This window comes from Dipodomys spectabilis, unplaced genomic scaffold (genome assembly GCF_019054845.1).
Source record: "Dipodomys spectabilis isolate Male_0828 unplaced genomic scaffold, ASM1905484v1 ptg000705l, whole genome shotgun sequence".
NCBI lineage: Eukaryota > Metazoa > Chordata > Mammalia > Rodentia > Heteromyidae > Dipodomys > Dipodomys spectabilis.
This window is the reverse complement of record NW_024871382.1, coordinates 85,330-110,220: the sequence shown is the minus strand read 5'-3', so window position 1 is coordinate 110,220 and position 24,891 is coordinate 85,330. Positions and strand designations below refer to the sequence as shown.

The window sequence follows — 24,891 nt, the reverse complement described above, 5'->3', positions numbered from 1 at the left end:
ATACATATATAATAAAATATATTATAAAATATAAAACTATACAGTATATAGTATATTATTCTATGTTAAAATAATGTATTATATAGTTTATGTCCTTTAAAGAGAATCAGTGAAGAAATTGAGAGTAAATGCTTATTATATCATATCATTAGGATGTAAATACCTATTCTATCAGCCTTATTTTTCAGTATTTTTGGTTCTATTTTGTTGTCCCTGGAGACAAATCATCTGATGTCAGTCATTTTCTTTCTGCAACTCAGTCCTGTTCCTGGCCCCTCTGATCTCTGTGTTACAGGCCCAAGACACAATTATATAGAAGTGTTATGTTAAGTGAACTGTTAGGCCCTGAGAGACAAAAGTTACATGTTTTCTCTCTTACATAGAAGCCAGAATAAGCTTCGACATATATTCATAACTATTTTGGCTAGTTTGCAAGCCTACACAAATGTATTAAGGTAGATTTTGGGGAGGACACAGTGTAATTCCTTAGAAAGGCTAAACGAAAGGTCAGCAAAATAAACACTAGGAAATGAGTGCTTGAAAAGGATGGAGATGGTTTTAGACAATGACGGGAAGAAGTGGGTGAAGGCAGTGAAAAGTTCACTGCATATCTACAAAATGAAGAAACGTGAGGGAAGGGCGGGTTGGAAGAAATGGGTGAGAATATTCAAAGGGCTGACCTTGACCAAGACACATTGTGCGCATAAACAGCTTTGTTGCATGACAACTACTTAAAGATAACAAAAATATTTTTTAAAAAGAGTTAATAAATCCAAAAAGTCAGTTTTAATCAGTTAGAAAAAAGAACTATGCATTTATACCATTTCTGATAACTTCATGTTTATCTGTACTGGGACTTAAAACATGATTTTCAGTTACAACCTAGAGTTATTTTTTTAATTCTTTACTAATTTTTTCAAATTGATATTTTAATTCAAGTACAATGTAAGACTTTCCTTTTCACAAAGGTATTATACATCAACAGATTTACAGTATTCATCATCATAGCCAGAATTTTCGTTTCTCTGTATCATGAACTCATTGTATATATACCCACCAGACTGTGCCTGCCACATAGCAATTAAGAACATGTCTTTGCATTCATAATGAGTATTGCCTTTAGAATCTAAAGTGGTCAACTTTTGTCTCCCAATCTCAACCCACACCAACTGATAAAACCAATACAGTGAAAAACCAGGTTGTAGTTTTCTCCATACATTAATGAACCTGAGACAGCACAGTGTAGCCAGATTCCATGAATTGTGATTAGCTACAGGGGTTTCTACAACCCTATTGAATCAAACTAACCTATCACAAGTCTTGATGGTGTATTCTGTTTCTAATGGCAATGAAGCTTGATAAAGTTATCTCTTGTGCTTTTTCTACTTTGAGATTATTTACTTCAAATATAGATGACACAAAAAATATTCTACTAGTTCTAAGTATCATTTTTTACTGTAAACCTCATTTATTCCCCTCAATGAAGAAGGGAAGGCTAGCCTTTTATATAAATGTTATTTCTTTGACAATTTTTAGTGTTCAGTCATTTGTGTAACCTTTCAGTAAAGGGTGCTGCAGCCTGTTCACTCTCAGTGAGTACTCTGGGCCAATGGATAACCACACTAAACTTGACACCCTGGCTGTTTGCAGCTCAGACAAAACCACTACTTGTAGTCATGGTGATGACTTTCAGGGTGTCTCCCATCCCCAAAGTTGTTACTAGTCTCAAGGCAGGCTCAGAAGGCTGGTCTGGCACCACACTGATTTGCTTAATTAGCATAGTGGCCCTCTCCCCCTCCCCCTCCCCATCCTCCTAAGGTATCTAGAACCAACTGAAAATCGTTGACAGCAGATTCAGGCAAGCAACTACTTGTTCTTCGTAAAGGCCTCTAGCTGAGGTAGAACCTGCTCTTTCCTCTACTGCTCTGCTTGTTCTGTGAGCACTTTTTCTTTGAAGATAAACTGTCAGCCTCCAAAACTGAGGGCAGATATGTAAGTGATTAGAGTAGTAATGTCCGGATTCACTCTTCGACACACATCAACTTTAATCTCAGTGAGAAACGCAACACTTGCAAGCACAGTCAGCTCTGGTCACCTGTAAAAATTCTGGGCCTTCATCCTCAGACTCACTTTCACTCAGCTGGAGCTCCTGAGGGTGATCTAATAGGGAGCTCACAGCTACAATGTCACCCCTCACAGATATGCCCATTTCTTCCAGCTTCGCTACCATGGGCTGGAGACTCTTTTGTAGAATGCAAAGGTGATGTGAGGGTTGCTATACTGTACTGGTTGCTGGTGATTGGCCTGGAGGAAGTCTTCAGCCTGCTCAATGATGCTTTTGTCACTATACTGGCCTTGGCCCAGCCAGATGTGATGCAGCCCTTCTGCCTGAAGAGTCCCAAATCTGAAATTAAGGCCACCAACTCAGTTAAACAGGGCAAGGAGTCTTTTTATTAGCCACACAGCAACCACACCCCACCCACTATTTGAGTAGTAGGATATAGTGAGATCTTCTTTTCCATGAGGGTCTTTTAAAGGAAAAAACACACAAGTCTTGACTTGGTTAGCATGTCTCATACTATCAGTACTATCCATACTTGATTACAAAAGTCAAAACATATCCTTGGGTAGGGGTAGTCTATTTTACAGAAATGATTTTTATTATAAGCTCTTGACTAATACAGCAACTCAGTACAGCAGCTCAGTACAGCCTCAAGGTTGTCTGTCGCCTTCAGCAAAGTTTGTGGTAAACTGTAAAGCTGCCATCTTGGTAAATTTGAGTGAGGGAGAGATGTTCTTTTGCTCTTTAGCAAGGATGGAAAAGGCCTGGAGTTTCTCTCTACAGAGAGGTTCTGCCTTTAATATTTGGCCCCATTTTTAATAATCAATAATTTTGTTTTGTTTCTGATTCCACATCTTATGCTGCCTTTCTGCCAATGGCCTTCACCCAAGTGTGACCACCATTTGCAATGACATCTACCACAAGGGTCTGCTTTTCTCCCAAGGTATCCATGTAGCCGGATACATGCAGGGCACTAACAACTTCCAGGTTCTCTGCTGACTCCACAATGGCCCTTAGGTGGGTCAGATTGGTACTTTGCAAATGGGATTTTTTAGTGGCCATTTCCCACCTTGGACTTTCTATGAGAATTTCAATTCTGCCTTCAATTTGCTGCACTGTTTTGCACCACCTTCGATCCTACCTTCCCTTAATCTGGAAAGTGAGCCTGCTCTCTTGATCAGGTCCTTAGCTAGCAGACATGCTAGCAGCATTATTCCTTTCCCACAGCGCATAGGACCGCCTACCTAGAGTTATCTCTACCTGAAGTATGTCTTTAGTGTCTAATATTTCTTATAAAAATGGATCCACTAGTAACTTCCCTCAGACTTTTTTCTTTTAATCTGGAGATATCTTTATTTTGCCTTCATTTTCCAAAGAAGCGTTGCTGTAAGATTCTAGGTTGGCAGGCTTTCCCTTAGGCACTCCTACTTGGCTCGCCACTCCCGTCCTGCTGGTCTCCACTGTTCTGGTGTGCTAATGGAGCCGTGGTTCTTCTCAGCATTTTCCTCTCTTGCTGCCCTTGGACTTTTTGTATTACCACATTTCACATTTCTGTATCTGGTGGCTCTCCTCACACTTACACTGTTATGTGTACTTCTTGAGTATAGACTAACATTTTTCACCAGACATTGTGAAACCAAGATTTTAGAGCTCAGACCAAACTTCAGGAGTCCAATGTTAGATCTGGCCATTTGCTACCATATGCCAAATAAAGACCCCTGGTGAAGGAGAGAGAAAGGTTTCTTATTGTTTGGAAGCCATGGGAAGGCAGCACTTAAGTCATGATTAGGAGTGGAGACATTGGCCTCAGGTTAAATAGGAAAAGTTAGGGTAAGAGAGTAAGAAAGGTATGTATAAACAGTCTCAGGTCACAGCGTATTGTTGCCTACTTGACCATTATCTCAGTTTTTACCTCTGGAGGCCTGGCTAGTGGCCTGTAGTTTTTGCTGCCTTCTTCAGGATGATAAGAAGGCATTGACTGAAAGCCAGTTTGTCTTTTGTCACAAATGAATCCGTGAAAGCCCGCTATGATGGCAAAGTAATTGGCAGGGACTATCCCAGGTCAGAGAGCACAGATGTATTAATTCACAGGCCAGCAAAAGCATCTTTTAAACTGCCTCTCACAGGTGCTGCTTTGAAAATGCTGTTTCTCTCTTCCCACCTCTCTTGCCATGTCACACAAGCTGCCTACTTCCTGGAGACTCAGCGCTTCTGCTATTTTCCACAGACTTTTCTTAGCTTTTATGATTCATGTCTCTATTAGTCTCTCGTCAGATTCACTGATTACTGATTATTTCCTGTTTGTATCTACTTTTGAGCCCAGATAGTGAATTTGGTTAATGTACTTTTTAACTCCAGAATTTCATTTGCTCTTTTGTATGATTTTTATCTCCTAATCACAATATTAAGTATTTCTATTTGAGACATCCTTTGCATGAAAGTTTCACTTCTCATCCTTTTTCTCCAATTCTTTGAGCACATTTTGGATGATGGAAATCTGGATTACTTAGAATGTCAGCTGTTCTAGTTTCTTGGGGTTTTTTCCTATGTATTGGTCACACTAACTTTGTGTTTGCTTACCTCATCAGGTTTATTTGTTCTTGAAGATGATGATGAAAACTGCATGTTTTGTTTTAGATAGTACAGTCTTCTGTCATTCACTGACACTTCTGTCCATCACAAGTCATGTATACAGTGATTTCCTAAGAATTGTATTGCCTGGTCACATTGTAGCTGTCCTTGTGTGTACAAGTGCACTCTGGTATTCACACAGAGTCAGTTAAAGGGGGTTTATTAGAATTTAGGACAGTGAAGCAGAGGTGCTATAAAACACTTTTTTTTTGTCAGTCATGGGGCTTGAACTCAGGGTCTAAGTGCTGTCCCTGAGCCTCTTTGTGCTCAAGGATAGCACTCTACCATGTGAGCCACAGTGCCACTTCCTATAAAGCATTTTGATGAGCACTTGGCAGTGTTATGCTATGAATTCTGTAGCCACATCCTAATAGTGTACAGCCAAGAATGCAGATGATCTCTCCACTTAGCTGTCAGGTGTCAGGGGTGGTATTAGCCTTTTCATTGCCTCTTTGTTTTTAATACTGACTTCGGGTAAAAATGGACCCCAGTTTTGTCTAATAAGCACTTCCTGTTTTTGGAGGGTTCTGGGTATTCTTTTTCCTGTCACATTTCTAGACAACGTTGGGTGACCTTGTTGCTCCATTGGACCTGCCAGCTCCCCTCGCCGTGTGTCAGCTACATCACTCTTGTAGACCCTAGACTTTCACCACTCGCAGCTCCAGTAAAATTGCGGGAGCTGTGGCACTCTGCCTTTCTCTCTGGCCAATACCCTGTGCCCTCACTCCAGGGCTGGAAGCTGGGACTGTGGCTCCTTTTACTTGGGGTGAGATCAAGATATGACAGGGTCCATAACCTTCTGCTTTCTTTCTCTGGGTGGAGCTTTTGTCATGTAGGGAACTGGGGCAAGCAAATTTGGGTGTCTTTGCACCTGGGCAATGGTTTTACTACCCCAAGGTTCCAGGTGGGGATTTGTGCAGACCTCTCGGTGGAGCGCCTGCAGTACAACACAGGGGAGAAGTGGTTGCAGCTCCCACTTAGGGAACACCATGACCCTGATCCGGGTACTAGGGAGTTGTGCCTCTTCACCACCCCTCCCCAGAATGGCTCCCCTGGTAGAAATGAGGTGCCAATGTGAAATAGTCAGCAGCTCCTACTGTATCTGCCAAGATGACAGAAGCACTGGTCATATTTAACTATATCTTACTTGCTGTATCTCTAATTTCTAGACATGTTAAATGTTTTTAAAAATTATTTTTTGGGCTGGGAAGGTGGCTCAGTGGTAGAGCGCTTGCCTTGCATGCCTGAGGCCCTGGGTTCGATTCCTCAGCACCACATAAGCAAAAAGAAAAAAGCCGGAAGTGGCGCTGTGGCTCAAGTGGTAGAGCACTAGCCTTGAGCTGAAGAGCTGAGGGACAGTGCCCAGGCCCAGAGTTCAGGCCCCACGACCGGACCCAAAAATAAATAAATAAATAAATAAAAATTATTTTTTGCTATTTATGCTTGATGAGCTATGGAAGAAGTCTGCAGAGTTTTGTATATACCATTTTGGAAGTCTTTTTTCCTCTCAGTGTGTTCTTAGCCAGTTTTACACTGCTCCAAGTCCCTTTTCCTTCAGATGGCATTTTGACTTTAGACACTGGATGGAAAGTCAACTTGAATTGTTAAGTTTTAGCTGTTGTTTTAGTCTGTGGGAAATGTACATAATCTTCCTGAATCAATGTTGCAAAATTTAAGAACATTAAAATGTTTAAACAAGAGTGGGAATGTGGCTTAGTGGTAGAGCGCTTGTCTAGCATGCGTGAAGCCCCGGGTTCGATTCCTCAGTACCACAAACACAGAAAAAGCCATAAGGGGTGCTGTGGCTCAAGTGGTAGAGTGCTAGCCTTGAGCAAAAGAAGCTCAGGGACAGTGCCCAGGGAGGCCCTGAGTTCAAGCCCCAGGACTGGCAAAAAAAAAAAAAAAATTAAACAAATTGATTCTTAAATACTCCTCAGTCCCTTCAATATTTGTCTCTTTGGGTTACAATGTGGTGTTAATCACTTGTCAGCTTGGGTTGGCCATATTTCCTGTGGACATCTCTCTGTATACTCTCAATATTTCCACCCCAGTGAAACCTTGTATTACTGTGGGTTCCCTGAATATAGAAGGTGGTTTGAGGGCCATTTACCCCCACTACTCCCCAGATTCATTACATGTGACTTGGAGAATTCTGGTGTTCTTTGTGCCTGGTCCTAATGTCAGTCTTTACTGCTAACAAGCACAAGCCAGGTGAAGTGCAGTGTTCCATGACTGCCCTGAAGGGCTGCAGGGATGTCTTGCTGCCTCTTCAGAGCACTCAGTGGAAAGGGAAGTTCAGACCTTAAGCAGTCCTGACCCCACCCTCCTAGACCATGAATGCAGCCACAGACACATTTCATAGTCCATACTCACATCCTCTGCACTGGGTCCTCAGTTTCTATGAGAGAAAATCAGATTGTGTTCTTTGAACATACTGTGTACTAATTAAATGTCTAGACTAGTGAATGGCCACCTGCATCTGGAAGAGGGATCAATTTGGGAGAAAAAAGTTATTGTGGTAGGAGAGAGACTACTAAAGATGTGTAATTCTGACAAGTAGAGCTTTGCAAATCACTGTCTAGGGAAGTAAGGCCAAGACTTGGCTTAAATACTCAATATTTTCAAGACAGTTAGAACAAAGCCAAGAGTACTAAAACCATGATACATGACCCATCTTTGTTTTCATACCAACATCCAGAGCTCACTTTAGTTCATCAACTGTGGTCAGTCTTCCTTTCACTGGAGTTTGAGGGGGAAAAAAAAGACTCAGTTTTTTCCAGGGAGAATTTGGGTAAACAGTGTTACCTTACTGAAGAGGACAGAATCTAGACTTATGTTGAGAGAAATTATTGTTAGAAGTCAGAGTACTGTTTCCAAGTTCCAAAGGCCTGTGTGCGAGGGATGGAAGATACTGTGAGACGATGTCCAAACCTGGTTTTTCTTTGTGAGATGGGCGAAGTCACTCATGTGCATATTGTGAAGGCTTTCACCCAGACACTAAGGTTTTCAGGGGAGTTGGGAAGTTTCCAAGCAGTTCTAAGGTGGGTTTAGAGGGTGACAAGGGAGAAAGTCTTGACTCTGTAGAAGATTGATAAGGAGACACTTCAAGGACCAAACAAGGGAGCCTCAGGCCTTCTTACCATGTGCCCAGATATGGGCTTTTCAGCTTTCAGCCACCATATGTCACACTGACGGAGTGAGGCTTGTTTGTTTGTTCGTTTACTATGGGAGGACCATTCAGGGACATAAGGAAGTGGCACAGATCCTGAGATGGCTTGAGGGAAGTAGGTCAGAGAGCAGAAGGCTCCTGAGAACATTGTCCCCAGCTTTTTTGCTGGTGGTTGCCATTTTAAATTCTTACATTTAAGGGTTTATCTCATTTGAAAAACTTGTACCTTAATAGTTAATTATATTTTGATGCATTTTTTCAATCATAGCCCACTGTTGCAGTGTTTCCCTGTGTTCAGCTGTCTTATACAGAATTTGTTGTGTTCCTCATTCTCAACTATAGAAATAATAAACCCAGAGCTACCAGTGCTCACACACTTTTGGAGCTGCTGAAGATTGTGGCTAGTATCTCCTAAGAGGTATCAACAAAGGGGAATTCAGGACCTCATACTTTCTAGGCAGGCATTCTACCACTTAAGCCGTTCTGTAAGATGTTTTCTGCAAGGATGTGGGGGAAAAAGAACACTACTACACTGCTGGTGGGAATGTAAACTGTTACAACCACTGTGGAAGGCAGTTTGGAGATTTGGCAAAAAAATACTAAATATATAACTACCCTATGATCCAGCACTACAACTCTAATAAGATGTTTATCCAAAAGGTTACAGACAGGATATAATAAAACCACTTGCATACACATGATCATTGTTGCACTATTCACAACAGCCAACTTAGGGAAACAGCCAAAATGCCCTACAATGGACAAATGGATCAAGAAAATTATCAGGAAGAATGATATTATGTGATTAGCAGGGAAATGAATAGACTGGGAAAATTATGTTAAGTAAAGTAAGTCAAGCTCAGGTAGACAAAGGATGCATGTTTTCTCTCATATGTAGAAGTTAAACCTAAGTATAAATATACATACAGGGTCATATGCATATATACACAAGCATATTAACTAAAATATGGTATGTGCAGAAGAAGATTCCAGTGGTGTAACTCCCTTGAACAGCTAACTTTCACTTTAACAAAATGAGTCCCAGGAAACTGGAACATATGTTGTCGAGGAAGGGGAAGGTGTCAGACTAACAGAGAGAGGAAGGGTGGGAAAATCCAGTTACAATATTCAGTGTATATATGTGACAATGAACCAGGTTAACTAGGCAATGGTGAGAATGATGAAAAGAGTAATGCTGATCAAGATGCATTGTACTCACAGTCTACATGTTGAACTGAAACTCTTGTTACAACTACTTAAAGATAACTTTAAAAAGACCTTTTTGCAAGTTAGAGTCTTTACATCCAATCTGGCCTGAATTACACAGTCCCTATTTGTACAGCAGTGCTTAGAACTGCACAGACTCATTGGTTGAATGTTTTTTATTGTGTTTTTTGGGTTTTTTTTTAATTTTTGAGTTATGAATCCTTGATCACCTCCCAAATAGGTTTTCAGGTTTCAGCAACCACACTTGATGGACAGAAGAGTTTCTTACTTCAGAGGAACTTAATAAACAACTAAAGAGGCTGGCAAGGTCTGGTCAGAATTTTCTATTTTCTGAGTGTTACTGCCATAAAACACAAAGTGACATGTTATCTCGAATTGCCTATGAAATACAGGTTGATCACTGAGAGAAGTGATTGATTTTGCATAGATCTCTGTCGTTCTATACCAGAATCCTTAGAAAGGGTCTAAATGTATGATGCAAATAGCAAAAGCAAATGTTATACAAGAATTTGATTGTGAGATACAGAGAAGCCACATTTTTGGAGGATGAATCAGGAATTTTTATTGGAAAGCTGGCAACTTTGAGTGGACACATATCTCCAAAACTGCTTGCAGCCTCCAATACACTTAATACTGTTAGGAAACTGAGCCATAGGGTAGTAGTGTAAAGAAAGAGCAGAAAAACATCTCAACAAACCAGATCACCTCTAATGGAGAGTTGAAGAGGGTTGCTATACTGACCTGAGAAGAGTCAGTAAACACAAGACAGCACAACGGCAGCTGAGGTGGTCAGGGCCTAGATAGGGTTATAGTATAGGTCTGGCAGGTCCAGTTGTCCAAGTTCCCGCTCCTGCCTCTAGGAGTTCAGGCACTCCCTGTCACCTGGAGATGGGGGAGGGACTTCACCTCCAAGAGTTTTTGGAAATTCCCTATCCACCACATTGCCAAAATGTGAAACAGTACCCTGTTTCACAAGGAGAAACCTCCTGCATGGGTCGGGTATTTGACACTTATTAAGAATCTACTGGGGCTCCTATGTTCTCTCCCTTCCTCCCTCTCCCCTCTCCCTCTCCCTTTCTTTCTCCCTCTTTCTTTCTCTCTCCCCATGAAAGCACTCATACTTTGCAAGAATGTGCCCCGCCCTTTTGTTTGTCTGCTTACCTGCTTGTTTACTTACTCAGTAAAGCTCTGTCAAGTTTCCTTGCCATCAAAAAGAAAAAAAAAAAAAGAAAGAAACCACTTGGGCAGCGAGGTGGTTCAGGCCACCTGTTTTGCTCTATTCTGGTTATCAGTAGTGACTGTTTGCAGCCTTACTGGGCCTCATCTGCACCAGCTGCACTGTTAGTGTTGGGTAGGAATAAAGCCCAGCAGGAGACATCACAGTGAAGCTCACCACAGGGGTAGCTCACAAGCATTGTTCATAATTATCACCACAATGTTGGCTTCTTCCTGCATCAGCTCAAAATAATGGCTCTTCATGTTTGTTCTCTCTATATTGAAATGACATTGTTTATGATGTATTTGAGTTTAAGTTAATATGTACTTTACATGGTACTTAGTTGTCACCGTTTTTAAAGAAGTGACTTTCTATATTTTAGGTATCGGATTTGGTAATAATTTTGAATTATGACAGAGCAGTAGAAGCCTTTGCGAAGGGTGGAAACCTGACACTGGGAGGAAATTTTACTGTGGCAGTTGGGCCTTTGGGAAGGTGAGCCATATAAAATATTTTGGAAGTGAGAATGAATCAGCCAAATTATGATTTATGTGTCTACAAGAGGATAAGCCATCACACACACAAAAAATCACCCGCATACACAGAAAAACAAACATACTAGCTGGTGAGATGCACTAGAAAAATCTCAAGCAGAACTCACCAGAAGAAACAAGTTTCAGAAATACAAGCCATGGCTTCTATTAAAATTGAACACAGAAAATTTACCTTGAGTTTGACAAATCCAAAACAAGTCAAATTTTACTAATTAAAAAATGACAGCTTTGTTCAAGAGAGAAAAAAAATTTTCTTAAGGTAAATCATGAAAATTTGAAATGACTAAACCTTACTTAAACAATGTTTACAGTACTTTAGTTGTATTTTCCTTTTCTGCTGGTGGAATATTGTTCTTAGATTATTAAGCGAGGTATAAATTAAAGAGTAAAACCATGGAACAGATGTGTAGGTTGCAATTGAGATGTGTTTGCTTGTGTGGAAATTCCAGCTTTCCATCTCCCTCCAGTGTGACCCTCACATGCTGTCATTCCATTCTGCAATGATTCCACATGGGGTGTTCTTGCTGACCCGTCTTCTGTCTAGGCCACATTAAAATGCTAGCATAGCCATCAGAAATTCCCCCCTCAGTAGATGAATGGATCAAGAAAATGTGGTATATATACACAATGGAATTCTATGCCTCCATCAGAAAGACTGGCATTGCCCCATTTGTTAGGAAATGGAAAGACTTGGAAAAAACTATATTAAGTGAAGTAAGCCAGTTCCAAAGAAACATAGGTCCCATGGTTTCCCTTATTTGCAATAACTAGTATATATCTGAGACAAGCAGAAAAGGTCAGATAAGTTGATGTTAGGTGAAATGAACCCCAAGATAAGTATTCAAAGGTTTTTTCTTTCTTGTGATTGTTTCTAACATATTTATAAGATGATTTCTTTGTTGCTTTGTATGTCCCTCCCCCATGGTATAACCCCTGCTTTCACTGTATTTGATGTTGGTATAATTTGTGGAGAGGAAGGGAAAAAACAAATTGTTTAAATAGGGATACAGGTGGACCTATTACAACAATTACTTTGGGGCGGGGGGGGGGGGGGGGGGGGGAGGAGGCAGGGATGGGAAGGGGAAACAATGGAGAGGCAACAATGCTTGATAAGAAATGTACTCATTCCCTTGCCCATGTAATCGTAACCCTCTGTACGGTATTTTCACAATTAAAAAAAAAAATTCCCCCCTGTGAGACATGGAAGCCAAGGCACAATGAGAGATTTCTCGTGGCTAAGTTCAGACTTTTGAAGTGTTCATCTGACTCCTGCTGTCCCTTTCAGGAACCTGGAAGGAAATGTGGCCCTGAGAAGCTCTGCAGCTGTCTTCACATACTGCAAATCAAGGGGACTCTTTGCTGGCATTTCCCTAGAAGGGAGCTGTTTGATTGAAAGGAAAGAAACTAACCGGAAGTAAGGGCAAGTCAAAGTAATTTTAATTGATTCAAAGCATGTATGATGAGAAGATCATACCTTCAAAGTTGATACCGTTTTTATGAGTCTATGGAATACACATATTTTTAAATGCAACAAAATATGCCCCTATGTACACACTTTATATTTTAGAATTTAAGGTAAAAGTATTGTATTCTTATAGAAAGTTCAGAAAAAAGACAAAACATTCTACCTCTTTAAGACTGATTTTACATTTTACTTTTTCTACTTCTCAACATCTTCCTAAGCATGATTTCCCTTGGCTTTGTCAAATATGATTATAATCGTGATACATGCTCAATTGTCTGTGTTTTGTTCATTTAGAATAAGATTCATAAGCATAAGTTATTCACTTATTAATGTAATTTTCTACTAACTGAAGACATCATAAACCTATATTCTGTCAACATTTATAGAGGACCTACTAAGAAAGCTTATATCTCATTATGACAGACTTCTTTCTATTTTCACACTCATCCTTTGTCTTGCCTCTGTGTCAACTAGAAAGCAATTTTTATTTTAAAAAATTTTTTTGAATAGAAGGTTTGGAAGCTCATAGAAGCTGAAGGGAAAAGTTTGACTTGAGGTCTGGATATTTTTCCCCACATTTGCTCTTAGAAATCGTCACTGTGGCTGGGTGCTGGTGGCTCACGCCTGTCATCCTAGCTACTCAGGAGGCTGAGCTCTGAGGATCAGGGTTCAAAGCCAGCCTGGGCAGGAAAGTCTGTGAGACTCTTATCTCCCAATTAATCACCAGAAAACCAGAAGTGGCACTATGGCTCAAGTGATAGAGCACTAGCCTTGAGCTAAAGGGCTGAGGGACAGCGCCCAGACCCAGAGTTCAAGCCCCACAACCGGAAAAAAATTATATATATAAGAAAAGAAAAGAAATTGTCACTGTGTAATGCATGAGGCACAGGGAGGGTGAGCAGCTGAGAAGGACAGTAGGACTCGGGGACCTGGAGACTCAAGGAAGCTGGTAAGGTGGGGGATAGGACCCAGAGGGACAGCCTCTCGTACACCCAGGGTGCAGGAGAGCCTCTACCAGACTCAATGCATTTGTAATGTTACAACTAGAAACCACCAAACTTGGAAACAGGAAGAAGTGATCATCTGATAGACTCAACAGCCATGTTTTCACTTGTGGTTTCCTCAGTTTGAGAATTATAACATGCATAATCTTAGGAATTTCCTATTCTACAAATGGAAAGGCTTGGAAAAAATTATATTAAATGAAGTAAGTCAGGCCCAAATTATCACACCCTTTCCCTAAGACTACTGTGTATGTTCAACTTGTCTGACTTGCTCAGACAAGAAACATAGGTCCCATGGTTTCCCTTATTTGCAATATCTAGTATATGTCTGAGTCAAGCAGAAAAGGTCAGATAAGGTGATGTTAGGGAAATGAACCCTAAGATATATATTCAAATGTCTTTTTTCTTGCATGGGATTGTTTCTAACACATTTATAAGATTATTTCTTTGTTGCTTTGTATGTCCCTCCCCCACAGTATAACCCCTGCTTTCACTGTATTTGAGGTCGGTATAATTTGTGGAGGGGAAGGGGAAAAACAAGACGTTTAAATAGGGATACAGGTGGATCCATTGCAACAATGAGATGTACAAGTCGTTATGTTGAAAATGAACTTTACAACTTTGGGGGGGGCGGGGAGTATTGGATGGGGGGACAGGGGGAGGATGGGAAGGGATGGGAAGGGGAAACAAAGGAGGAGGCTACAATGCTTGATAAGAAATGTACTCATTATCTTGCCCTTGTAATTGTAACACCTCTGTACAGTATTTTCACAATAAAAAAAATAAATTAAATAAATAAAAAGAAATTTCCTATTCTAGCCTTTGGCTATTTCTGCTATAGTTCAACTTAATCCTGGATTAAAAACAACTCCTTGGAAAATTTCATTCAATTTTGATTTAAAAATGGACATTTTAAAGAAATTTCATATATGTGAAAACTAATTTTATAGCAAGTTTAAAAAGTAAAAACCTGTGAAAATGTAGCTGCTTGTATCTATATTTGTGTAATCCCTATGAATGTGGGGGGAATAGGTGTGTTTGTGTGTGTTGTATAGAGCTTAGAGGCAAGTTGAAGAATTGAACATGAGGTTTAAAATGTGGTAGTTTGACATGAGAGTGATCATACATATTTACACATCATGTGTTTCACTCTAGAAAATATCTTTGTATTAATAGACTTGCTCTTTAGTTTAAAGAAATATTCTTTTTTAAAAATATTCTTAAATCTATGTTCTTACTAGATTTTACTGTCAGGACATTCGAGCTTATGACATTTTATTTGGAGATATTCCACGGCCTGCTCAAGCAGAAGATCTTTATGAAATTCTTGATTCCTTTACTGAAAAGTATGAGAGTGAAGGACAACGAATCAACTCCAGGAAAGCAGCCAGGGAGCAGAGGAAGGTGTGGTGGTACCTACTTTCACTGTTTCTTTCTGTGGTCCCAGCAATTTCTTTCCCTGGTATCAGGTTTCTCTGTCAAACTGGGCTTCTTTTGTGACTTACTTACATAATGTCCTGGTTAAAAATGTCCTGGGACTTTGTCATTGTCTCTGGAGAGTTTAAGGACAGTTTCCCTATGAATGAAACCTGGTGATGTTAATGATTAAAACTAATACCAACTGCTGCCACAGTCAGCCCTACCAGGCTTTTGCGTGTCACACCTTGCTCCGCAACACTGTTCAGGTTCTTCTTGGTCCTTGAAATGCTAAATGAAACCAAAACTAAAAGGTGGACGTTGACCTGACCACATTTGGGCTTCCTCTTCCAATTCTATCATGCAGAGCCGAAAAGCCTACACGCGAGCTTTCAGGGTACCTCCTTAGCAGTGTGTGGGATGGAATCTGCTTCACAAACTTGTGAGAAACAGAAAGTGTTCTATGCTCAGTGACTTAAGACCAAGTTTAGAATTGTATTTTTTTATTACTAAACAGAAGGGTTACAGTTACATAGAATTGTATATATCCATCCTTGTTTTCTCCAGGCTAAAGAATTACCTCCAAAACCATCATCCAGACCACAGCAGTCATCTGGAGTAGGCCAGCTGACCTCTGGCTCACAAAGTAAATATTTTTTATGCAATTTAAATAAAAATTAAGTAATTTGTAAGTACTATTGTTAAGCAATCAAGCAATATTGTTAAACTTTCAGAAAGCATAATGAATGGGTATTTAAGAGAAAAGTAAATATTCTGTCTCTTCTAAATCATGAGTCATGTTTTCAGTCCTATAATTTATGAAAACTTCTGTTCTCATTCATAAGATGCTTTCTTTAAGTCTACCTTGAGATTTATCTGTAATTTTTTAATTTATTTCTTCTGAAGAATATTATCCTAGTTATTTAAAAAGGGAACAGTGTCTTCATGCATACTCATAGATGTACATTTCCGAGTATTTATTTTACTATACATTCTGGGAACTCGGGATCATGAGATGATTTTTTTTCTTCTTTTCTTTTCCTTCCTTATTTTCTTTGTTTCTTTTTGTGCTGCTTAAGATTGAACTCAGGGATTCTTTGTGTTTGTAGGCAAGAGTTATAAAACCTGAGCCACATCCCTCAATTCTCCTAATTTTGAGGCAACCTCACTAACCTTTGACCAGGCTGGCCTTGAGTTGGCCATCCTTTTGTGCCTCCCAAGTAGTTGTAATTGAAAGTATACACTGCTTTACAGTTCAAGATATCTTTTAAGTATTTGAAATTTATAAAACACGGTTTTCTTCTTTACCTGTCTTTTTATATCATTCATTTTTATGAATCACTCTTAAAATTCTCTATTTCATGAATAAAAGTTGCCAGTTAATAGAATTATGTCAAAGTAGGAAATCTTTCACGTAAAGGTTATTATCCAAGAGGCATTAATCTGTGACTTTGAGAAACACAAAAATGACTTTAATTTAGATCTTGCCTTAAAAACCTCAGTGTAGAAACTGTAACTATTGCCAGGTGCCGGTGGCTCACACCTGATCAAGGTTTAAAGCCAGCCCGGGCAGGAAAGTCCGTGAGACTCTTATCTCCAATAAACCACTAGAAAACTGGAAGTGGTGCTGTAGCTCAAATGGTAGAGTGCTAGCCTTGAGCTGAAGAGCTCAGGGACAACATCCAGGCCCAGAGTTCAAGCCCCACAACTGAAAAAAAAAAAAAAGAAACTGTAACTATTATTAGTGGGAGAAGCAACAGAATGAATACTAAAGGTCTTCAGAGAGAGATCAGCAAGCTTATTATCCTCTCCTTTATGTCTTATACCTATTTTTTTCCCAGTCTTCATTGTTCAGCAGCTAGACTTCTTATAAATATATTACTTTCTTTCTTCACTTTGAATAAAGTTGAGGAAGAATCTGATTGACTTATCAGAATTTATACAGAGAACATTATATCATAATTTGATCATAATTATTAATATAATTATATAGTAATTAGAAGTCACATACTTAGTGATCATCCAAAGAAACGTCTATCATCATAATAATATAGTATCATTTAAATATTTTTCTGTTGCTTTGGTGATGATTAAAATTTCTGTCTCTATCTCAGGACTATGAAAGAATTTAGTTACAGTATTATAAAATACCTCCTCCCAGCCTTGCCTAGTTTTAATAAGAACCATTCTACTATTGTTATTGTGGTAGCACATGTAGTCCTAGATTCTTGGAAAGTGGAGGCAGGAGGATTTTTTGAGCCCAGAAGTTCAAAGACGGCTTCATAATGAGATTCTGTCTCCAAAAAACAAACAATATTTTATCTCTCTTTGTACTGTATCTATAACAAGGCAAAAGGAACACTGAAATATAATTTTGATGTTCTAGCTATAAGAAATAGCCATTCAGGGCTGGGAAGGTGGCTCAGTGGTAGAGCGCTTGCCTTGCATGCATGAGGCCATGGGTTCGATTCCTCAGCACCACATAAGCACAAAAAAAAAGCCGGGAGTGGCACTGTGGCTCAAGTGGTAGAGTGCTAGCCTTGAGCTGAAGAGCTGAGGGACAGCACCCAGGCCCAGAGTTCAGGCCCCACAACCGGACCCCCAAAAAAAAGAAAAAAAGAAAAGAAAAAAAAGAAATAGCCATTCTATGAGCACAAGCTAATTTTAAGAAGTTTCATCCCATACATCTATTGAGATGTATTTCAAATGAAAACTTAGTTTTATGTTTAGTAAACTTACAAATTAAGCATATATATACATATATATTCAGTGTAATATGTATTGTAGAAAGTATTACATAATAAAATAATATAAATAATATAAAATCTTCGGGTGAATGAAAGACATAGGGTTCAAGATTGAATGTGAGCCTTCTTTATTCTGACTTCTAGAATAGCAATCGCTTTTCTTTAGTGATAATGGGATTTGGATCACTGGAGTTTGTCTTATTAAAGAATAAGATGTGATTCATATCTCAATGAATGCCTTATTCCTGTAATTCTAGCTATTCAGGAGGATGGTATTAGAAGATTGAAGCCAGGCTTGGCAGAAAAGTCCATGAGACCCTATTTCAATAGAAAGAGCAAGATGTGTTACCCCAATTATGGTGGGAAGTATATATCAGAATCTAATGTCTCATGCCAGCCACAAAGTAAGACGTCTCAAAATTAATCAGAGCAAAAGGAGTGAAGGTGCTGCTTAAGCAGTAGAGCACCACCCTCAGGAGCAGTAAGACCTGGATTCAAAATCCAGGAGTGCTGCTGGGTACCAGAGGCTCATACCTATAACCTGAGCTGCTCAGGAGGCTGAGGTCTGAGGATCCAGGTTCAAAGCTAAACCTGGGCAGGAAAATCTTTGAGACTCGTGTCTTCAGTCAGCCAGCGAAAAGCCAGAAGTTGAGCTGTGGCTCACTTGGTAGAACACTAGCCTGTTACACAAAAGTCAGGGACAGCACCTGGCCCTGAGTTCAAGACCCAGGACCAATTAAATAAATAAATAAGTAAATAAACCCATTTGTACTGCCAAAAATAGACGAAAAAGAAAAAAATAGTTTTCAGTCCCCAAGTCCATGACTTCTAAACATTCTTGCTTGTTTAATCCTAAAATAATTTTAGACAATGTGTATTCATGCAGCTATATAGTTTTTAACTGACACCTAAAGATCAGTTAGGCTTGATAGTTTTAAAAAACATATTTGTATAGGAAATATTCCAATTAAGGAATAACATGTGTGTATGTGTGTGAGTGTGCATGTGTGTAAGTACCAAGCATGGACTTAGGGCCTCATGCTCTTGTTTAGCTCCCTTGATCATAGCTGGCACTCTACCACTTGAGCCATGCCTCTAGGAAGGGTTAGGCCTGCTTGTGTATTTTATAAATTTTAATAAGCTTTCCAAATCCTCTCCCTTTCTTCCAGGTAACAGAAATGAATATAAGCTGTATCCTGAGCTTTCTGGATATCACGAGAGAGTTGGTAAATGAAAAATAGTTCATTGAAAGTGATTCATAGCCATCTTACAATCACAGTTTTTCTTGTTTTTACATTTTTATTAGCATTTGTTAGCTATACACGTTTTTATTTTGAATCTTCCAAGTATCTATGTAATTTACTTTGATAAGACACACCCCTCTGCCCTTCCTCATCCCCCTCCTTTTCTTCCCCAACCACTCTCAACAAGTTTCATTGGGGCTGGGAAGGTGGCTCAGTGGTAGAGCGCTTGCCTTGCATGCCTGAGGCCCTGGGTTCGATTCCTCAGCACCACATAAGCAAAAAAGAAAAAAGCCGGAAGTGGCGCTGTGGCTCAAGTGGTAGAGCGCTAGCCTTGAGCTGAAGAGCTGAGGGACAGCACCCAGGCCCAGAGTTCAGGTCCCACGACCAGACCCTCCCAAAAAGATGTTTGAACAAGGAACTCTTGTCTCCCCGTCCTCTCCTGTTGCGGTCCCTCTTCTCAGCCTGTTGACTGTTGGAATATAGAAAGGGTACTGATTTTTTTATGTTGGTTCTGTATCCTGCTATTTTGTAAAAGATGTTTATCAAATCTAGGACTTTTGCTTGGAATATTTAGGTTCTTTTATGTGTAGGATCATAGTCTTCAAATAGGGATACTTTGAATTCTTCCTTTCCCATTTTGATCCCTTTTATTTCTCTTGTTTTATTGCTATTGGTAAGAATCCCAGTAATATAATAACAAGGTATATAGAGAGTGGGTACCTTGGTCTTATTCCTAACTTGGGGAGATATTATTTCCGGTTTTCTCCATTTAGTATGTTGTTCAGTATAGGTTTGTCATAGATAGTCTTCAATGTGTCATGGTACATTTCTCATATTCCTAGATTCCTTATATTGTTTATCATAAAAGACTAAGGCTTTTTGTGTCAGTTGATTCCTGTCTGTGATTCTGTTTCTGTGTTGTTTTACATTTATTAATTCACATATATTGAATCAACTTTACATACCTGGAATTAAGACAGTTTGACTTGGCGCATAGCATGCGTTAAACATAAGCATGATTGTTTGGGTAAGTTGTTGCTTTTTTTGTTGTCTCCATATCTGTGTATAAAATGAGTGAAATACTGACTTTATAGAATTCATTTGGTAGTGTTCTTTCCCTTCATCTCTCATTGAAAAGCTTGGTATTCGTTTCTTTTTAGACATAGAAGTTAGTGGTGAATCTGTCTGGTCCTGGCTGTTCTTTGCTGTAAGACTATTATACTGCTTCAGTCTCATTCCCTTTTTATAGATAGCTTCTTGGTTTAATTTTGGTAGGTCAAGTGCATTTAGAAATATATCTACTTCTTCAAGATTGTCCAGTTTATTTGAATATAATTTCCAAAATATTTCTTCATGATTTCTGAATGTTCTTTTTTATTTGCTGTGATAATCCCCATTTTCATCTTTTGTTTACAAAGTCTTTCCCCTCCTTGTCTAATCAGATTGACTAAAGGTTAATCAATCTTATTTTTCCCAATAGTCAACTTTTTTGTTTCATGGATTCTTTAATTAGATTTTTAAGGCTCTATTTCATTGCTTTTGGCCCTGATTTTTATTCTTTCCATCTGCTAATTTTGAGCTTGACTAATTCTTGCTTTTCTAGAAGCTCAAGGCATATTATTAGACTATATATTTGAGATAACACTTTTCATTTTGATGTAGGAGCTTATAGCTTAATCTTTCCTCTGAGCATTGCCTTTGATATATCCCAAAGGTTCTTCTAGGTTTTATTTTCTTTTCTGTGGAGTCTAAGAACTTTAGGATTTCTCCCCTTTTTTATTTAATGATCCACTCATTATTCAATAATGTGTTATTCTGTCTCTATGTGTTTGAATATTTTCTGTAGTTTCTTTTGTTGTTGAGTTCTAATTTTGTACCATATGGTCTGGTAGAATGCAGATAATTATTTCAGTTTTCTTATAATTGGTAAGACTTGCTTTATGTCCTAAATATAATCTGTTTTGGAGAAAGTTAGGTATGCATTATGCAACAGTTGGATGAAATACCCTATAGATATCTGTCAAGTCCCTTTAGTCTATAGTATCATTTAATTCTGAGGTGTTGCTGGTTCTGCCAGCAGATACCATGTTGGATGAAGGATTGTTCATGCAGTGATATTTTACACTTGTTTTAATAGTTTAATAATTTAATTATACCATGGGCCAAGGAATGAGTTTAACCAACAGAAATGATTAAAACTGAAGGTGTCTTTCCTTTCCTCTGCTTTTATGGGGCTTCAGGGGTCTGCTCATGGCAATTTCAGGAACAGATCCAAAAGGTGCATTCCAAGGGTAGTTCACAAGGTATCAGGAAGCAGAGATAAGTACCTATAGGTACTCATCCTGTGTATACTTTCTGCAGGATTACTGCAGAACATCAATCACTAAGAACCATCCCCACAGACACACACACACACACACACACACGAAATTCACAGATATACCACAAATACTTGCCAAGTACATAAAGTATGGAATAACGTGCAGTTCTGACTTACGTGGATTTGGGAACTACTGCTAAACATTTGCTGTTTTCAAAAGTTTGATGACGTGCAAGCATTACAGAAACTGTGTGTCATGGTTCTGCCATACACTGAGGGAAAATTCTCAACCCTAACCAGCCGCTTTGTCTTATACATGCTTCCATTTCTCCTCTAGAAAGCATGAATAACTTGGATTCTTTTCTTGTTTTAGACAGCTCTAATCGACCAGTAGAAGTGACGGCACTATACTCCTTTGATGGGCAACAGCCTGGGGACTTGAGTTTTCAAGCTGGAGACAGAATAACAGTTATTTCAAAATCTGACTCACATTTTGATTGGTGGGAAGGAACACTTCGAGGTCAAACTGGCATTTTTCCAGCCAACTATGTATCCATGGATTAAATTTTATATAATTTTCTTCTTTGATAGTTAAAAAAAATTATTTCTAAACTAACAGGATTTACCATTCAGCTAAGCATTGTTTAATGTAAGTTTAAAACACTCCTATCCTTCAAACTTCAGTTGTAAAAGTTTTTTCTCTTTATATAAATAGTTAACTTCCATGTCTTTGAATATTTTGTACTAATTTTATACCACATAATATCTCAGAGGTAACACTCAGGTTTTCTGTGGTCACGGTCCTTTGTGTAGATCAGATATCACTAGGCCTGCAATTCAGCCATGTACTTTGTTTAGTGCAGAGGAAGGTATGGATTGCAGAGAGTGATCAATTTCCTGGGACCCTGGTAATGTTTTTACCATTTTGTTTTAACAAGTTTTGGAGGATGAAATTAGATAATGGACAGGGAGACTTGTAGCCCCCAGCTGGACAGAGTAGGGTCACGCTAGAGGTACCTGCTTTTCCCACTGGACTCCTGGAGTTCGTGTTCATCAATGTTTGCAGCACAGTGTTGGACCCAGGGAGGGGTTGTTCTCACAGCACAGAGAGGATTAAATGGTCAATTGTTTTCTTTTGTGCCTGAATTGGCACTTGAACTTGGAGCCTCCCCACTCAGCTTTTGCTTTGAGCTATGCCTCCTCCAGCTTTCTGCTAGTTAATTGGAAATAAGAATCTTGCTGATATTTCTGTCCAGGCTGGCTATCTCAGCCTTCCGACTAGCTAGAATTTTAAGTATGAATCACCAGCACCCAGCATAAAAGCCTATTTTAATTTTACACATGTGCATGGAACTTCTAACTGGTGGTTTTGACTGCAGTTCTCTTGCAGCTAATTGATGGCGCCAAAGGGAACTGCTCCCTTGCAAATGCTGAAGTGTGTGATAGAACTCATTTAGTGGGGAAGACCTCAACAGTGTCTAGAAGTGGAGACCACTACCTCCTGTTTAACTTCATTCTCCATTTTTTTTTTTTTTGGTCAGTCATGGGGCCTGAACTCTGCCTGAGTGCTGTCCCTCAGCTCTTCAGCTCAAGGCTAGCACTCTACCACTTGAACCACAACACCACTTCTGGCTTTTTCTGCTTATAGGGTACTGAGGAATTGAACCCAGGGCCTCATGCATGCAAGCAAGCACTGTCCCAGTAAGCCACCTTCCCAGCCCTCTCCATTCTACTTTGAGGAGTCATAGAAACTTGGTCTTCTCTGCCTCAAGGCAGGCCAAAGAAAGTAGATTTCCCTTTCCCCAAAACAAGCCATAGAGCCTAAACACATTGATTTTTCCCTACTCCTCTATCTTACAGTCTTAGATCTGGTCATAAACAGTTTGACCTGCTTTTTGTGATAAATTGTAACACCTGCTCCAGGGGGTCCTGCCCATGTCTGGGAGGAAAGATGGCTATACCGTGAGATCAAAATATGCTGTACAGACACAATTCTGCACAACCTTTCTTCAACCTTACCATGACACTCAAAATGATGGTCCAATAACTGTACCTTACATTTCTCTTGTTAACTTGTCCTTTGGAATAGCAATGTCAGCTGTGGCCCTGTACATTGAGCAGGAAGAAGGACATGTTCTCTTTTCTCCTTCTACAGTTGGCAAGATTCAGCCTTCTTCATAAATGACACCATAAATACCTTCCCTGTACAGGAGTATGCACACAGTGATTAAAACTGTAAGCCCAAGGGCTGGGAATGTAGCAAAGTGGTAAAGTGCTGGCTTAGCATGCATGAAGCCCTGAGTTCAATTCCTCAGTACCACATAAACAGATAATGCCAGGAATGGTGCTGTTGCTCAAGTGGTAGAGTGCTAACCTTGAACAAAAGAAGCTCAAAGACAATGCCTAGGCACTGGGCAAGCTCAAAAAAAAAAAAATTATAAGCCCAGGACCAGCTTTTGTGATTGACCTTGAACAGTTTACCCAGCTTTGGCTTAACCAGTTTTCTTAAGTGACCAGTAGACCTAACTGGTAGATAAGATATAATGCAAGGAAAGTTCACTTTTTCATGCTGCTAGGGTTTGAACTCAGGGCCTCAAGCTTACTAGGCTGGTGTTGTACCACTTGAGTCACATCTTTGGCCCAGCTTTTGTCTGGTTATTTTGGAGATGCAATCTAGTGAATTTTTCTGTCTGAGCTTGCCTCAAATCACAGCCTCCTAAGAAGCTAGGATACCAAGTGTGAGACTCCAGCCCAAGGCAAACAAGCACTTTCATTCTCCTCCACAGTAACCTCCCCATGTCCTGGTGCAGAGATGACTCAGTGTACATCATGATGCTCGGGACGCCTCTAGGAAGCCAGACTCTGTGAGGCCTACATAATTCTAGAGCCCGTTCTCTGGCCTCTTTATCAGCAGAATAGAGGAGGTATCAAACCCTGCAAGGTCAAAGGCTTTCAGTCCATCTGCTTTAACTTGCAATACCTGCCCAAGAGGCTCCAGAGATCTCACCAGACGTGGAGGGTGGCTGTTGAATCTGGAGGAAGGTGGATGTTCACTGTTGTGGAATTCCCTTTCATAAGTCATATGGAGGCACTGCCAGGGCCCAACTCTTTTTAGTGTACCTATTTTATTTATGGAAAACTGAATGAGGCTATCTTAATAGGTAGGCAGAACATGAGCACAGTAGCCTTAGACATTTTTATACTATGTAGAATGCTATAGGGAAAATAAAACTGGTGGTGGATGGGAACAAGGGTGTGGCTGCACTGTAGATGACAGGATGACCCTTCCAAAGTGAGACCCAGACTGAGAACTGATCGGGAAAGTGCTGGTCTGCGGTGTGGCCACTATAGTTAGTATCAATGTGTCTTAATCCTGCAAATCACCGAATTCTAAGTGTTTTCACCACACACAGACACACACAAATAATATGTGAAGTAATATACATAATAATCATAGTTAACCAGTCTACAGTATAAACTTAATCCAGACCAGCTTGTATATGACAAAACATACAATTTTACTTAACAATTAAAATAATTGTTTTAAAATGAAAAAGCAACCTTGAGTTGGCACACATGAAAATCTTCTAATCAGAAGAAACAGTGATCACCAAAACCTCAAGAGAAAAGGCAGAAAGGAGGCTTTTGTCCACCAGAAGCAGAGCCCTACCACTGGAGGGTTGTGTCCAGACCTGTCTGCATTTATCTTTTATTTAAAAAAATGTTTCATTCATCTGTTTTATATTAGCATCAATTAGTTGTACAATGGAGTTTCATTTTGACATATGCATACAGTGTACTCTGATCATTCGCCCTCCAACACTGTCCCATATCTC

The 24,891-nt window shown here is 39.6% G+C and overlaps 1 protein-coding gene and 1 pseudogene across 1 annotated transcript in view; one reads left to right on the top strand and one right to left on the bottom strand.

Moving 5' to 3' along the window:
• Sh3yl1 (SH3 and SYLF domain containing 1) overlaps nucleotides 1–21,784 on the top strand; it is a 47,994-nt gene extending 26,210 nt beyond the window's left edge. Inside the window, exons 5-10 of the mRNA XM_042672406.1 lie at nucleotides 10,688–10,800; nucleotides 12,145–12,273; nucleotides 14,570–14,732; nucleotides 15,312–15,390; nucleotides 18,661–18,717; nucleotides 21,429–21,784. Coding sequence (XP_042528340.1) covers nucleotides 10,688–10,800; nucleotides 12,145–12,273; nucleotides 14,570–14,732; nucleotides 15,312–15,390; nucleotides 18,661–18,717; nucleotides 21,429–21,619 — 732 coding nt within the window. The 3' untranslated portion in view covers nucleotides 21,620–21,784. The remainder of the gene's footprint in view (nucleotides 1–10,687; nucleotides 10,801–12,144; nucleotides 12,274–14,569; nucleotides 14,733–15,311; nucleotides 15,391–18,660; nucleotides 18,718–21,428) is intronic.
• LOC122101910 lies at nucleotides 1,427–3,294 on the bottom strand (annotated as a pseudogene).
• Nucleotides 21,785–24,891: the final 3,107 nt, after the last annotated feature.